This window comes from Nestor notabilis, unplaced genomic scaffold (genome assembly GCF_000696875.1).
Source record: "Nestor notabilis isolate BGI_N333 unplaced genomic scaffold, ASM69687v1 scaffold17066, whole genome shotgun sequence".
Taxonomy (NCBI): Eukaryota; Metazoa; Chordata; class Aves; order Psittaciformes; family Psittacidae; genus Nestor; species Nestor notabilis.
Window position 1 is genome coordinate 27,630 of NW_009931647.1, and position 15,931 is coordinate 43,560.

At 41.7% G+C, this 15,931-nt stretch overlaps 1 protein-coding gene across 1 annotated transcript in view; it reads right to left on the reverse strand.

Moving 5' to 3' along the window:
• Positions 1-1,436: 1,436 nt before the first annotated feature.
• The window catches only part of AGL (amylo-alpha-1, 6-glucosidase, 4-alpha-glucanotransferase), a gene marked incomplete at its 5' end in the record, with an annotated part of 16,797 nt that continues 2,302 nt past the window's right edge, over positions 1,437-15,931 (reverse strand). Inside the window, 14 exons of the mRNA XM_010016008.1 lie at positions 1,437-1,725; positions 3,166-3,299; positions 3,388-3,475; positions 3,871-3,968; positions 4,524-4,735; positions 5,264-5,376; positions 7,703-7,838; positions 8,167-8,278; positions 8,680-8,905; positions 9,841-9,943; positions 11,670-11,845; positions 12,931-13,064; positions 14,687-14,823; positions 15,738-15,868. Of these exons, the coding sequence (XP_010014310.1) occupies positions 1,608-1,725; positions 3,166-3,299; positions 3,388-3,475; positions 3,871-3,968; positions 4,524-4,735; positions 5,264-5,376; positions 7,703-7,838; positions 8,167-8,278; positions 8,680-8,905; positions 9,841-9,943; positions 11,670-11,845; positions 12,931-13,064; positions 14,687-14,823; positions 15,738-15,868 (1,918 nt within the window). The remainder of the gene's footprint in view (positions 1,726-3,165; positions 3,300-3,387; positions 3,476-3,870; positions 3,969-4,523; positions 4,736-5,263; positions 5,377-7,702; positions 7,839-8,166; positions 8,279-8,679; positions 8,906-9,840; positions 9,944-11,669; positions 11,846-12,930; positions 13,065-14,686; positions 14,824-15,737; positions 15,869-15,931) is intronic.

Below are 15,931 nucleotides of genomic sequence, written 5' to 3' on the forward strand. Positions count from 1 at the left end.
GCAGCACAGACCTTGCCTGTTCACTCCAGCAAGGCACTTCAAATACCTACTAGCCTTTCAGATAAAGAGTCTAAACACAGCCACTTCTTACAATTCACCTCCCTTCAGCCTCTTAACTTGTCCTTAAGTGTATCTACCTATAACACATCTCCCTGAACAAGACAGCACCCTTGCACTGGACTTAGGGTATGGAAACTTTAAAATGTGGATACAGTAAGAACTTGACATACGTGTTATTAGTGCATTATAATTACATCCTGTGTATAGTTTTTCAGCTAGTGCTGTCTAACATTAAGAAATGCCATTATCAGTTTTGCCTTCCCTCCCTTGTGATGTGGGAAGTGTTGTCATCCTCACTCTCTGTCTCTTTACTGTACTAAGATGGAAAACTTACAGAACCATAGAGCATCACCAGGGAGTTGAGAATCACCAGCTGCACTCCTGCCAAACACCCTCCTATGTGGGAACACTGAACTGCACTCCATTAGGGCATACAGGCATCCAAATCTGAGAGGACACGGTTTGCATCACGTTCACTGGTGCTGTTCCCAAAGAACAGTACATAGAGGTAGCATGCTTGTCCTTACTGGTGGAATTTCAAAAGGCCTAGAAACCTCTTCTCTTCTCTGGTTACCTACTGCTAATCTCTCTTCTCGTTGCTCTTTTGTTTCCACCTGCTTCAATACAGCTAGGATCTTCCTAAGAATAAAGAGCCAAGGTGACTATACCACTTCCATAAAGTAAGCAATCAAGCAAGCACATCATTGACTTCTGTATCCTTGGCCTCCCCCAACATGTGTTGTATGCACATGCACACACTTCCTATGAAGTCCTGACGGTGAAAAACAGCTTTAAATGAAGAGGCAGGTTTCCTGCATGGCCCACAGTGTTTTAAATGGAAAAATGGAGCAGTGTAGGCCATTACCTTATTCTTGCTCAAGTTAAGTCTCAAAGTAGTTTAAAGGTTTTGAAAATTTTACATATAACTTCAAAGGTTGGTTTATCACAGCGTTTGTAAGTTTTATTTCTGGGGTTGCTTAATGGAGTGTTCAACTGAACACATAAAAACCATCCCATAATACAGTTCAACAGAGAGACAACGAGTTCTGCCTTCATTACTGTACGGTGCCACATCACAAAGCATACCAAACTCAAAGCTATACGTTAGTGTATGCCCCTTTGAGCACGCATTTGCAAAACAGCCATTAAGAGACAGAAACAAAAACAGAGCTGTGCTACTCATTTTTAGCTCAGCAAAGAGCTCCCTTTGTTACATTAAGATTTTGATTTGAAAAGTCTAAAAAAAAAAAAAGAAAACAAAGCTACTTTTAGGTTTGTGCATATGCTTAAACTTGCTCCTGAAGTAAAAGTTTCTGCATTAAGTGTGCACTGCAGTTGTGTTTGATTGTCATGGCCTGATTTTCAAATACACCACCCAAGCCCCACACAGTTACAGGGCAAGGGAGCTGCTGGCATTCAGCATCTTTGAAAGTCAGGACACAGCTTCACTGGTTGTGCAGAACAGGACATTTCCCTGCAGTATAAGCCAAGTGTTCATTTATGCCCAATAATAAGACCACAGAAGTTTGATCAAAATCAATCAACTTTTACAAGTCATAAAGGATTTCAAGGATAACCCCAATCGACCAGGCCTGAGTTTCACAGCTGAAAGGGCAATACTGTCCATTTTCATTGGTCAGCTCTGGAAGCCCTTTCCAGGATGACCTGGTAAAAGAAAACACAAACGAGTACTGATGTTAGGTTATACACTGAAATTAAAAGAACAATTTGGTTTTAAACCATTCAGAAAGTTATCCAGTAGGAACTGAAAATCATGACTAAAGGTCTGTTGTCCTACAGGCACAGTTTGTACTTTAATAACTGTGATGTAGAGATTTGGGTATTTTCCTGCAGCTGGGAACTGGGTTTTTTGGGGGTGCCTCTCTTCCAAAGTAGACTCTCTGCTGCTAGTAATAGCTGAACTTGCACTGCTGGCATGCTGCTCCTCTTTCTCATTTGGGTAGTTGTGCAGTTGGAAGAACAGGAATGATATTTGAGGTAACTGAATGGTATCAAGCTACACTTGAAAGTGGATTATGGGAGTACTACAAAACCAAACAAGACACTGGGACAAGACACTATGTAATGCAAAAAGTTGCTTAACAAACCCCTTTTCTTCCTCACGTGGTCAGACAAGCCGTTTTGTCATGACCAGTTCTACTGAGTTACTTTTATGGATACAAATAAATGCACGTTTGAAGTACTGCAGAACAGATCACATGGAAGGGATCACGGGCAAGATCTTGATTTTGTTTGTTTTCATTTGTCTCAAATCCTTAAGAATTAAAATATAATAGAAAAAGGGAAAAAGTAGTGTGGGGTTGGTGGTTTGGTTTGAGGGAGAACTCAAAATGTAAAGGAATATTGAAGGGCCATTAGCAAGTTCCCCTGCCTTCTCAGAATATCAAGGGTAATAAGATTCTGAAATACTGTCATACTAATCTCCTCATTTCTAACATAAGAAATCCTAACTATAGTGCACAGCAGCTTATCTGAAACACAAGTGTCACCTCAACATGAGGAAGAACTTCTTTACACTGAGGGTGGCAGAGCCCTGGCACAGGCTGCCCAGGGGGGTTGTGGAGTCTCCCTCTCCGGAGACATCCCAAACCCACCTGGACACATCCCTGTGTGTGTGCTCTGCTCTGGGTGGCCCTGCCTTGGGCAAGGGGTTGGACTGGGTGATCTCCAGAGGGCCCTTCCAGCACTAATGGTTCTGTCTGATCTGCCTCAGTTTTACCTGTCACCACCAGCCCCTTCATGATTTTGTTTTGCAGGTTGTTTGGAAATACTTTCAGTTTAAAAAACTCCTCACCAACTTTTTTCTGAAATTAACTTTTTGTATGAAATTAGATCCTAATTTTTAGATAAGGTTTATTTCACCCCATGTTTACATAGGTGTTAGTAAATCTGCAGTCTCTAAAAAGCACTAGATCTCAGCTGTACTTCAAACCTGACTCGAGATCTGCAACAGCACTTACAGCAGTGAACTTTCTATGTAGAAAACAGATGCTCTTGATATTACAGATAGGTACAGATGCAATTGGACAGCGGATACCACAAGGCTGACTGAACACTTGGAATCCATGTTAGTTGGTGTCTTACCTTTCAAGGTGAACATAGTGGCGAGAGAGAACGTTCTTAACCATAACGACAGTTTTTGCATACATCTCTGGACCAATCAACTTGGAGAAGTACAATTTGGCACGGAGAAAATAGCCAATTGGCCACAGCCACTCCTAAGCAAAGAACAAAGAGAGCTGATGAGAGCTGTCAGTTTGAAAAGGTAACAGCACTTCTCCTAAAGCTGAAGAAACTGGCTCTTACAGGTCCTTGGTGATAATTAAAACCTTTGGCTACATTATAGTTGTCGTTGTCAAGAGCGTTATCATAGACTCCACAGTAAACCATATCACTGCAAGGAAGAAAGGAAAATGTTATACCAAGGCTTAAAAATACATTAAAAAATACATAAAAGTGGAAAGCAGAAGTGACTCCAAAATCTGTCATGGCATTTACATTTAAGGATGGGTAACTTAGGGAGGTCTTTGCCAGGTTCTGTGTTTTGCACGACAATGGAATTCCAAATATAGTTTAAACTAGTAGGAAAACAGTTTAAAGTCTTGGAATGACTTGACTTAGTAATTTTGCCTTTGTACTTTTACTCAAACATCTCTATGACACCAAATTTGACTAGCTTACTGCAGCCTTGTTTCACAGGTATGTAAGAAATAACAACTACTACCCCCATGTGTCAAATACTTCCCACTGTCACAGTCTGTAATGAACACTTATCTCTACTGTACTTACTCTGGATCCAAGGTTTTCATGCCTAATGGACCAAGCAGTTTTTCCTCTGCTATCTGCAGAGCTTTCCAAGCTCTCTCAGGTGTGAATAACTCAGGGGCCTAATCAAATAATAAACATCTAATGAGTAAACTCTGTGCGTGCACACACGTAAGACTGCACATACAAATGCAGAAGGGCACAAAAAGCTCAACTTTTATATTACTGAATCAACTTGTGGAACCTACAAGTCAGAGTAAGCAAGAAGACAGAAGCCATCAATGCTGTTTTGCATTTAAAATAAGAATTAACTTGACAAGTATTACTGCTGAAGCTCTTCACAGACCTGATAACAAAGACAAACAACCCATGTGTTTTAGCCAGTCTGACAGGAAAAGCAGCCCCCCAGACCCAACCTGAAGAGACATGCTGAACACAGCAAACACTGCAAATTGATCCTAGCTACACCCTGGACAGCAGATTCATTTAGGCAACTCTAGTCAAGGATGTATTTTTTAGGAGATACTCCAAGATGGACCAATATTAAAAGCATGGAAAAGCTTTTGAAGTTATTCTAAGCAATATAATGCCAAGCAAATGGACCTTACCAGGCAAGCTTAGTTCAATAACAAAGAGAATTTAAGTGCAAATGCTTCCCCCTGCTGCCCTTCACTTACCACAACCATGGCTATTGTAAAGTTTGGCCTGAGTTGGTAATCACACCACGGACTTGAAGCTCCGTAGCTGTCCTTATAAATGCCACGTTTGTGAACGAGATTGGGATGTTTCTCATTAGGATCTGCTGGGTTCTCGGAGACAAAGAAGAGCCTTTCAAAGTGCTCCTGGATTTTTCTGTTCCATTCATCGTATGTGATGGTCTCCTCCCTTCCTGCAAGTAAGAAAGCTTTATAGGGCATGTAGATTCACTTGGGCTGGGTAAGCATAAAGGAACCCCGTAACAGAGCAGCATCCCTCTGAAACATAAGGGACAGCTAAAGATATTTATGTAAAACTTCAGAGGAAATGGTATTCTGTGTTGTGAATATAGGGACAAAAAGTGTCCTGGGCATTTTATTTGGCATTCTTGTAAAGAATGATGTAGTCATCATAGCAAATACTAATCCCATCGCTTACACCCATTTCGAGAAGTGTTATTAGACTCCAAGATTCCTTTGCAACCCACACCTTAATACATGGAGTAAAATACTTGAGATAGAGCAGACAATGTCAACTCAATCTTTTTTTTTAGTAAAAAAAGGTTTTAATCATACAAGATTCTTTCCCAAGTTTTCCCCCTTTTTCCCTTAAGCCCTCCCGAGTATTTGATAATCATCCCCAATGTTATATGGCCACGATTGCACCGGTCTGGTTACTTTGGTACTCCAGTAATGCAAGTATGAGATGTGCCTGTTTTTACCATGTCCTTTTACAGTGACTCCACGGAATGGAAACACATTTTTCCCAGATAATTCCAGCAACCAGCGAACAGCCGACTTGCACAAACCAATGATTTCCACAGCAGAGCCATCCCTAAAGTAATGATACAAAAAAAGCCCCAAAATTACTTTAATAGCCTCTCAAAGCAATAGGTAACTGAAAGAAATACATCTTTATCTTATTTAGACACTTCATTTCCCCCTATTCTTCTACTATTCCCCCATTTCTCCTGTGTGAGCATCCCGAAGTTCTACAGCATTGCAGTGCTATGTGGGTTGCAGTGATTTGTAACAGCTCCATCATCATCTCTACTCATTTCCTAGACACCAGTCACCCTTCTTTCTTCCAAAATGAGGCCTGAAAATGAGGAGTCCTTAGATACTCCTTGCAAGGCAGCTACTCCATCCCTTTGAGCTTTCCCTGCCCTTCTCCATACCCCCCTTATCACTACATGGAACACTCAAGATACACTTGTGCCTTGCAGGTACCAAGTTCCACCAAGAGGCAGAATAATGCCCTCTGTCTTGTTCTACAAATCCTTCCTGATGAAACCCACTGTTACTGGGTTTTAGTAGCTTTTTTGGCTGCTGCTCTACACGGAGATATGATTTCAGAAAGCTACCAATCACTTTCCTTCCTGTGTGGCACCTCAGTTCTGACAGCATTGTGGTAGGCATGCTTTAGACTATTTCTGCCCTAAACACACATCTTCAGCCACACTGAGGCTTATCTGCCACTTAAAAGAACACTCAGTTTTATGTGGCACTTTTGAGTTTCATGAAGGGCCAAGAATAAAAGAAGCAGGCACGGTCAGTTTACTTTTGTTTGGATCAGTAGGATTCCACCCAAAGAAGAAACTATGCAGGAAAGGGTGGAAAACAGGCAACAAGCTCGACTGCAAACTGGCTACGAGATACTTTTTTTTATCATACCCAACTAATTTGCACAGATTTAAGATAATTTTATAGCAGTGATTAAGAACATGAAAAAAAGGATCAGCCTCAAACAACTTGGTCCTCTGCTGTTAAAACTGTGTCCAACACAGAGCTGAGTGCACTTTGGTAACTTGGGTAATGTTTCTGCTGTATTAGATTACTCATGTCAAAAGTGAAGCATTAAAATAAGCATTAAATGCACTTCTTGGACTTGCCTCTTTTGTCAGATGATATTCAGAGAATCACCATATGCATAAATCTCAGATTATATCATATTGGGTTTTACTGCCTGCTTGGTGCAAAATTTCTCTCCAGCAGCATCACTGATTTAGCCTCTTTAGGGGCAGGTCCCTCAATCTCCCCCAGTTCAATTGCCTGACTTGTCTTCCTTCAGTCCTCACCCACAGATAGCAATAGCACAGCACCAGTTTCACATCCAAAGTCAAGCAAGGATGCCTGCAGCAGTTTGTGAACACAGAGTTAAGAGCTTATTTTTAACATGTTTCATCTCAATTTCAAGAATTTAGATACAATCACAGAATCCCAGCCTGGTTTGGGTTGGAAAGAACCTTAAAGCTCATCCAGCTCCAACCCCCTGCCACGGGCAGGGACACCTTCCTCTAGAGCAGGTTGCTCCAAGCCCCTGTGTCCAACCTGGCCTTGAACACTGCCAGGGATGGGGCAGCCACAGCTCCTCTGGGCACCCTGTGCCAGCGCCTCAGCACCCTCCCAGGGAAGAGCTTCTGCCTTAGATCCAACCTGAACTTCCCCTGTTCCAGTTTGAACCCATCACCCCTTGTCCTATTGCTCCAGTCCCTGATGAAGAGTCCCTTCATCATGTGGTAGGTATTTCCGAGTTGTAAATAACAAGTATTCTAACAATACAATTATCAATAGATCTCTCTTCTAGTATGTCTAAATAACAAAGTACTGCTAGTACTGTTTGTACATAGTTTTTTCCTAAATTACATTTTACTACTTGAATTCCAAAGTCAACTCTTTGCAGGGAGCTAAGAACATGCTAGAAGCTGAGGGCTGCACCTGCTAAGAACACACCTTTCATTTTACTTTAATTGAGCAAAAACCAGGAAATAGCATTAATATTTTAGTAGGCACGAACTGTTAGAACATTTGAGAGATCACCTCTTAGATGTGTTAATGGAAGGCACAGTAGGCCTCAAGCTGCCCCAGGGGAGGTTTAGATGGAGCTGAGGAACAATTCCTTGCCCAGAGGGTGCTCGGGCATTGGAACAGGCTGCCCAGGGCAGGGCTGGAGTCACTGTCCCTGCGAGTGTTCACAGCCCGGGTAGACGAGGCCTCAGTGCCAGGGGTTAGTGGTGGCCTTGGCACTGCTGGGAATGGTTGGACTGGATGAGCTTAAAGGTCTTTTCCAACCTGGTGGATTCTATGTTTCTGCAGGAGAATTTGAGTTTAAAAAAAATCCCAGATTTAAAGATCCCCCCTTCCCAGCCTGGATTTTGTACCTTGGAGTAGCTGGAATTCCTTTGTTGCGAGCTCTGTCGCTCTCTCCCATTTTATCCATCCAAGTGCCACAATTGAAACGGTTCCCTCCAAAGACAAAGCCAGTTTCATGGTCAACACCCGCAGTCACATTAAAACCTGCCAAAGCAAGAGTATCACGTGTGAAGTCCATATTTTAAGCAAAACAAAAGCTCTCGTCCCCAGTCCGAACCTCCTGAATAAACCAACCCTTCACCCCAAACAACAGATCAGACGTGGGTTTCTGAAGGCAACTTTAGCTGAAGTGAAGGTTTATTTAGGATAAACTGTACCACAACATGTAACAGTTGCTGATAATAAATGTATTTAAAGTGATACAGTTTTAGTTGCATTAAACATTATTTGTTTTTCAGAAGCATACTCCAGAGCTAAACAAATATAAGACATAAAGAGCATCTTTTGAATTGCATAGCAAGTGTTCCGTTACCTTCATCTCTCATGTTTTGATCTATCTGTGGACCAGCATTCCTTTCCCGGAAATTTATGCCTTCCATGTGTCGTTGCATTGCTTCCTGTATTACTTCATAGAGTGGCTGATCCTGGGTGGATTGCACGTTTGGAAGAGACGTGAAAGGCAGGATGAAAAACAAGCAGAAAGGCTCTATCTAATGTGCAAGCCAAGCAGCAATTCTTAGCCTCTAGTTTATGATACTTGAAACCCTCCATCTATCATTTTCAGCAGCATCTTTGTCAATAGCAGTACACTGCACACAATTTTTAGTACTTTTAACTTTCCAAGGCAAAAAGCAAAGAACAAATTTAGCAGCTCATGGAATTTTTCCTCTCCATCCCCATCCCCACACTTGTCCAATCGTGTGATGCAGATGTAGCAAGAAGTGCCTAAAGTGTGGAGTTCAAATCTCACCATAACCACCAGATAGCAGCCTTTAACACAACTATATATTCCTAAAGAAGTACTTAAATCAGAAGGGATCTTTACCACAGTGCCTGCAGGCTGAGGAGAAGAGTCATCCCCTGGGTACATTCTAGAAACAGGACACCTGAGAATGTCTAATCCATTTGGCACAATCGTGCAGTAGTCCTGGATACACTGAAGCCACCACCATACAGCATCTCGGCAGTTGTACCTGGCATGTGTCCCCTGGCCAAGCAGATTGGGAATGAGACCATGTCTTAAAGTCCCACCAAAAGCTAAAATGATGTTTCTAGAACAGAAGAAAAACAGAGTCTTGACTAAGTCACTTTTAAGGCTGTTACTGGACTGAGTACTAAGAACAAAGCATTACAGTTTTCAGCAAAGTAGGTCGAAGAGACAAATGGGATCTTGAAGAAAGATGCCAGAACTTTGCTGGTGAAAGCTGCAAGTTATTTGGTGCTATGACACAGCTAGTTTGCTTTTTCACAGCTAACGATATAGAACCTAAACCCAAATCCCACCAAGGTCACAAGGAAGGATTTTATTAGCATTGTTTACCCTGGAATTCATTCTGATGAATGGGGTGGAATGGGGATGGAGGGCAGGAGTAGCTGGGAATTTCCTATTAAGATACCAAGAGGTGATGGCAACTGAAGTTATGAGAAGTTTCATTTGAGAACCCTTGCACACACCTCGTGGACAACATGAATTCCATCTAGCTTTGGAAGGGAATATAATCATACTAGTAGACTGCAGATGTTACTGCATGAGAAAGGTAATAGCTATCACAGAATCACAGACTGGTTTGGGTTGGAAGGGACCATCCAGTCCCAACCCCTTGCCATGGGCAGGGACACCTCACTCTAGACCATGTCACCCAAGGCTCTGTCCAGCCTGGCCTTGAGCACTGCCAGGGTTGGAGCACTCACCACAGCCTGTGCCAGTGCCATGTACAAGAGCACAAATGCCCACCTGAACCAGCCAACTTTAATGTATGTATCATGTGGCAATCTCTGCCCAAATTAAGTATTAACAAAGTATGTAATTTCTGCAGTATTTTTAATTTCACTTAGGGAGAGCTCCCAAATCCATCCGGGGCCGTTGCAGTTTTATACTGCACATCAGCTGTTTCTAACTGCCTGTGTGCCATCTCAGGCTGTGAGACCATGCCTTTTTCCTAACTACCTGCAAACCCAGGAAGAACTAAGTCTAAGCCAGTCTCACCTTGCTTCTAGATAGCGCCCAGTAACCAGCATTAAACCTCTCAGTGCAATAAAGGTATCCCTTCCCCAGGAGCGAAAAATTCCAGAGGAAAAGTGAGGTAAACCTAAAAGGAAAGGTCATTGTTAGTCTCATTTGTTAGAGCAGAAATGTCCACGCACACATGTCCATAGAAAATAACCAGCAGTAAAAATACATTCACATTTACAATGATTTTTCTAGATTAAGATATTGAAACAATCTCCCCAACCAAGTTCTTGATAAAACCAAATAAAACCTCATTTTAGAACATCTGCTAGAATTTCAAGATCGTGCAACAGAATTTCTCACCTCAGTAAGAGTCCCATTTTAATTAAGTTGCTTTGTAACTTCCCCAAGTGCCATCCTTTTAATTACAGGAGCAGAAGGAAAGCTACCAAACAAACAGCCAGAACCATGTGAGGATTTACACTGCTTTCTTAGCAGGGTTGCTGAAGGAGGGCCATGCATCTCAGTGGTATAAACAGGACAGGACTGGAGAGCTATGAATTTGTTCAGGCCAAATCTGTTCTCAGCCAGGATAAAAGGAATCCTGCTTCTCTCTTCCAGCAGCTTCTAGAACTACATTGTACTGCAGACATTATAATGCCTAACTTACGATTCTGACTCATAAAGCTTAATAATTACAACAGGAGGGTCCATCCTTGTGTTTACTTCTATTTATCAACCTGAAAGTTGAACTTACTACAAAAACTCCACATGGTGAAGTTTCAAAGCAGCAGCCTCTTGTGCATGCTTGATAGAGCCACGTTCTAACTTCTCTCACCTACTTGTCCAGAGTGTTTGCTAATACTCAAATATGGCCTCCACACTTCTGGGTTTTACAGGATATGAGAAGAAGACTTGAGAATGACAATCTATGTACGAGTTCAAAATCTCAGACACAACTGCCAGTCCGTGAAGGGAATACACAAACCCAAACCCTTTAGTGTAATTAATTTTCAGGACCAGTTTAAGGGAACACTGTGCCCCTTTGCTGCCAGGCAACACTAAAGCAGCAAACGGAATGTAACTGAAACCCAGGAACCAGCAGCAGTAAAATTCCATGAGAGAAAAAGGATTTCAGAAAGAAGGAAATAAACACCCCAGTGAGACAGATGCCACAGAATGTGGGGACGTGAAAAGTTGCTGTGGTTGCAGAAAAGGAATGGGCCAACTCAGAACAAAACTAAATTCATTCTAGGCCACCAAACACAGAAGATGATACTCTGGACGTAGGAAAGTACCCAACTGAAAGACTGCAAGATGCTGGCTGAACATTTGGAGCTATAAATCCTATTTGCTGAGTACTTTTATGCTCTTTCCTTTTGGAGAGCTCAAGATCAGGTGTTTTGCCCTGCTAAAGGTTCCTTCCCTCTGAGAACTTGTGAACAATAAATCCACCCTCGTACTTCATTCCAATTCAGTTCTTAAATTCATATTTCAAGGAAGATAAACTAAAGCCTATTATGCCAAGTCTCTTTATCTCAAGCAAGTCTTCTGGAAAGAGAGAACATACTTATGGATCTCCATATATGATAAAAAGAGATATTCTTATCTATATCCACTAAATAAAGCATTTATAAGCTCCATCTCCCAAGAGCAGTAACAAAATGGGTTTCTCAGAGTAGTACCAATAGACAGAGCTCCCATATTTTTAAAGTTAAAACCCAGGGGAGAGGCAAGTAAAACTGCTGCCTACATTTTATACCTGGTTGCTGACATATGGATCCCAAACACTGGAGGCAATTTTAATACAGTTACTAAGAATAGTTGAACTATTCTGGAAGACTTTCAATGTTGTCCTCACTTACCAGCTGCCAAGGAAACACAACACTGTTCTTTCACATTCGTAATCTCATTCAGCCTATAGGGGACATCATGCAGGGAAGGAGACAGATCTGGCAGGCAAGGGTATCTTCCTATGCCACACATCTGGATTGAACCCAAGGAAAGGTGTTTCACAAATGTTGATCCATTCTGCACAAAGCTGTAACCCAACATAATTCACTTAAAATGACTTCACATTCAGCAACATCAATCCATAAAAATCTATCCTTTTTCATTTACAGGTGACTATTGTAATTATTAGGTATAATAACTACAATAATAAACTAACACTGGGTTAATATTTATATTTTGCATAAGATTCAGTTTGTAAATCAATTTTTCCCCCAAAATGGATGCCCAATATTAGCCTTAAAATTTAATTTAGTAATGCCAGTGGGAGTCTTGGTGTCAAATACTTCTAGGGAAAAGGGCAAAACCAAAAGCTTGGTTTACATGATGTCTTCATAGGAGCTCAGACCTCAAAAATGAGGAAAGATATTTCACTGTGAACAAGAGATCCTGTCAAACTTGGTATTTTTAAAGATCATCACATTTTTATATACATTATCATATATAAAGACTTATAACTCAGTGAACACTGTCTAAAATAGCACAACCTGTGCTCCTGACAAGTTCAGGCCCAAGCATTTTTCCATAGCATATAGTGGAGTTCGCTGCCATACCGAATTCTAGTCTCATTTTAACATCTGTATTTAAAACCCCCAAACCTGACTTGTTCAGAGCACTCACAGCTAGAATAAAGCCTCCATTAAATCCATCTCCCTTTCCTTTCCAAGGAGGAAAAGAGAAGCAGATGCTGAAGATTAAACGGTTACTTGAGGTAAGTAAAGTGCTCAGATAACAAAGGATATTCATCCGTGTTAAAATGCTGAACAAAGCAGCAGCACAAGGACAATCTGGTTGTTTTCTTCTTTCCCTGAACTTTAGGAACTGTTGCAGTTGAACTAAAATTACAGCAAAAAAAGGGTTTCTGAAGCTTGGCAAAGAAATGCTGGCTTAAGGCTTCCTCCTCCTACTGCACACCACCAGCAGGAGCTCCAGATTCAAACCCACAGCCACGCGACCCCTCCAAACCTTCAGAGGATGGGTTTGGTGTTCACCACCCATTTTACCCCTTGACACTGGACAAGGATGAAAAGATTCAAATCGCATTCTCCAGCAGGTGAAACTGAAAAGGTGCAAATACGTGCAGGTACCTCTACAGCTCTGCTCTGCCCAGCATACCTGGACATCTGACGCCATCCCACATCCAGAAGCGTCGTGTACGCACCCACTAGTATGGCATCGAAGTAACATGGGATGAGGTAACGTGGAATTCTCTTTAGGTACACAAACATGGCTTTCAACCATTTACCAACCTATTGAAGTACAAGATAATTAGAACTTGGGAAGCGTAGGGTTCAAAACCAGTGCTTTCAGGACCCATCTAGTTGATGTATGTGTACATTTATTACACCCAAGTTATGCCTGACTGCCACAAAAATGAGACTCTCTTCAGTTCCTACCACCACCACCACTAGCATCTAACCATTCAACACCTTTGAAGTTATCCATGTAAGGTATTTGTGGTAGAACTGCTGCACCCTCCTGCTCCAAAATTTCAGCTGGTATGAACTCTAAAAGAAGTAGCAGGGAAAAACCTGCACTATATTCATTAGGTCACAAATGGGCAAACCCATCAAAGAGATTTTATTTTGCTAGTCTTGTAGGAAACCCCCCAAATATCTCAAAAAGAAGTTATCAAAACTGAGTGGCAAAGGAAACTGAGTAGCAAAGGAAAGCTGCATCACTACAACCCATGGGAAGGGTTTCTCATTGCTTAAAGACAAGATTGAAGAGATGAAGCTTGAGACAGGGACAAAAAGGATTATCAGAAGACTAAATTATTTACAGCCACCAGTGGAAAATGACTGCAGATCTGGGCCTAGGACTCGGGATGCTGGAGCTTCACCATCCCTGTATCACTGTAGAGTGTTTGACACATGGGAAGTATTTCTCCTCTTCTGCTAAAGAAAGATTGTGATAACCTACTAGGAAGTTACTCAAGATTTCAACCTTGCAGATGAAGAAAGTAAGTATCAGTGTATTACACGGTGACACTGTTCTTGTAACCTGGAAATTAGGAAGGGAAAGTTGCTTATGTAAAACATAAACCTAAAGTTTAGTTTCATGTGACTTCAGTATTGCTGTAGGTACTTTATATTTTCTGCAAAACAGAGTAAGACACTACAAAAGAAGAACTCAAAAACTACACAGGAAAAAACAAGCAATAGTCTTTGAGGAGCAGTAAATCTGGCAAGTATCAGACCAACTTCCTTTCTGTAAAGGCTCTGTCTCTGAAGTCAAATTCAACATTCACTTCAGCACATCAGACTGCTTTATCCATTCTTCTGCTTTCTTACACTTGGCTTCAGGAACAAAATGAAGTAAGAATGATAAAGCCTTTATTATTATATTCATTATGTAAGTTACTCAAATCAGGTCGTCTTCTTGTGAACTAAATAAAGCAATTGCCCTGCAGGAAAATCAAATATGGCAAAGAAAGAAAAGGACTGTGTGCAGGTAAGCTGAATCTCAGTAATCCCTGTCTTCTCAGTGATTGACTGTGTAATCTTACAGTAACTCCATCATAATAATGTACACCTTGGTATTTAGGCCCTCTTCTGAAAGTACTTAAATAATGGTTACTTCATTTTTATGTGAGGGAAAGTAATAAAGAGGGGAGGACCCCCACAAGCCTTTACACCAGAGCTACCCACTCCTCCATGCCCTACGTATTTTCCACTTTCATTTTGCCATCTATTCTTATACAGGATTGAAGAGAGGGAAGAGAAGTATATTAATGGTGTAACCTCCTAGAAGAACTTGCCTAGACAGAAGGTGTTACAGACAGACTGAAGTTCAGAACAGACCAGCAACTGAAAATGGAACAAACTAGTCATTTAAACCCCAAGGCCAGCAAATAAGTATTTTTACTCACTTCTGCACAGGCTCCTGCACGTGAAATCAGGCGATTACTGACATAATCAATCATCCAGTCACCAGATCTCAAATTATCACAAAATGGATGACCCAAATCATTCTTTGGTCTAATGTCTGCCATCACGGACATTAACCCTGCAGATACAAACCCAACTCTAAATTAAAAGACAATACTTATCACAAATAGCAAGTACAATTCAGGAGGAAAAGGTACACAGCAACAGATGGTCTGAAGCACAAGTGTGATGGGGAAGGGCTGAGGGACCTGGGGGGTTTAGTGTGGAGAAGAGAAGGCTCAGGGGGGACCTGATCGCTCTCTGCAACTGCCTGACAGGAGGATGGAGCCAGGAGGGGGCTGGTCTCTGCTCCCAAGGAACAAGGGATGGGACAAAAGGAAACTGCCTCAAGCTGCCCCAGGGCAGGTTTAGCTGGAGCTGAGGAACAATTCCTTGCCCAGAGGGTGCTCAGGCATTGGAACAGGCTGCCCAGGGCAGGGCTGGAGTCACTGTCCCTGCGAGTGTTCACACCCCGGGTAGACGAGGCCTCAGTGCCAGGGGTTAGTGGTGGCCTTGGCACTGCTGGACAATTGTTGGGCTGGATGAGCTTAAAGGTCTTTTCCAACCTCGTTGAGTCTATGATTTTACACAGTTATGGAAGCTGTTGTGGAATAATTAGCCTGATGCAATTCATACATTTGGTAAGTGGTCAGCAGTGCTCAGAATTTAGTAATGCTGAGTTCAATGTGACTTTTCACTGGAGATACATATATTTTGGTTTTACTTTAAAAGCAATGGCATTGGTGTTAAAACACATACTGAAACTTAATTCTGCAGCCCAGAGTGTCAAGAGAGAGGAGCTTTGGTTTAGTATATGATTTTTCTGGGTACAACTCTGATTAGTAGCATGGTCGAGCAGAAAAAAACCCTCACTTACGTTTTTTACCCAAACAATGGCACTAGTCATAAGACAGCATTAAGGTATGAGCTAGATTGAGCAGCTCTATGCTATGGTTTTTTTCTTGACAGAAGAAAGAATGCTGAAACTATTACCTTGGAGGCCTGCATACTTCAGCGATGACCAGTTTGGTATGTTATAACAACCTCCACCATCTTCTTGTTCTTCTGCCTCACATCTATACAGCACTTGATTCAGGTCAGCCAAGGTTAGTTTAGATGCAATACTGAAAACATGGTGGAGAACACATAAACAATTCCAAACCCAAAAAGCAGCATCAGTAGGGAAA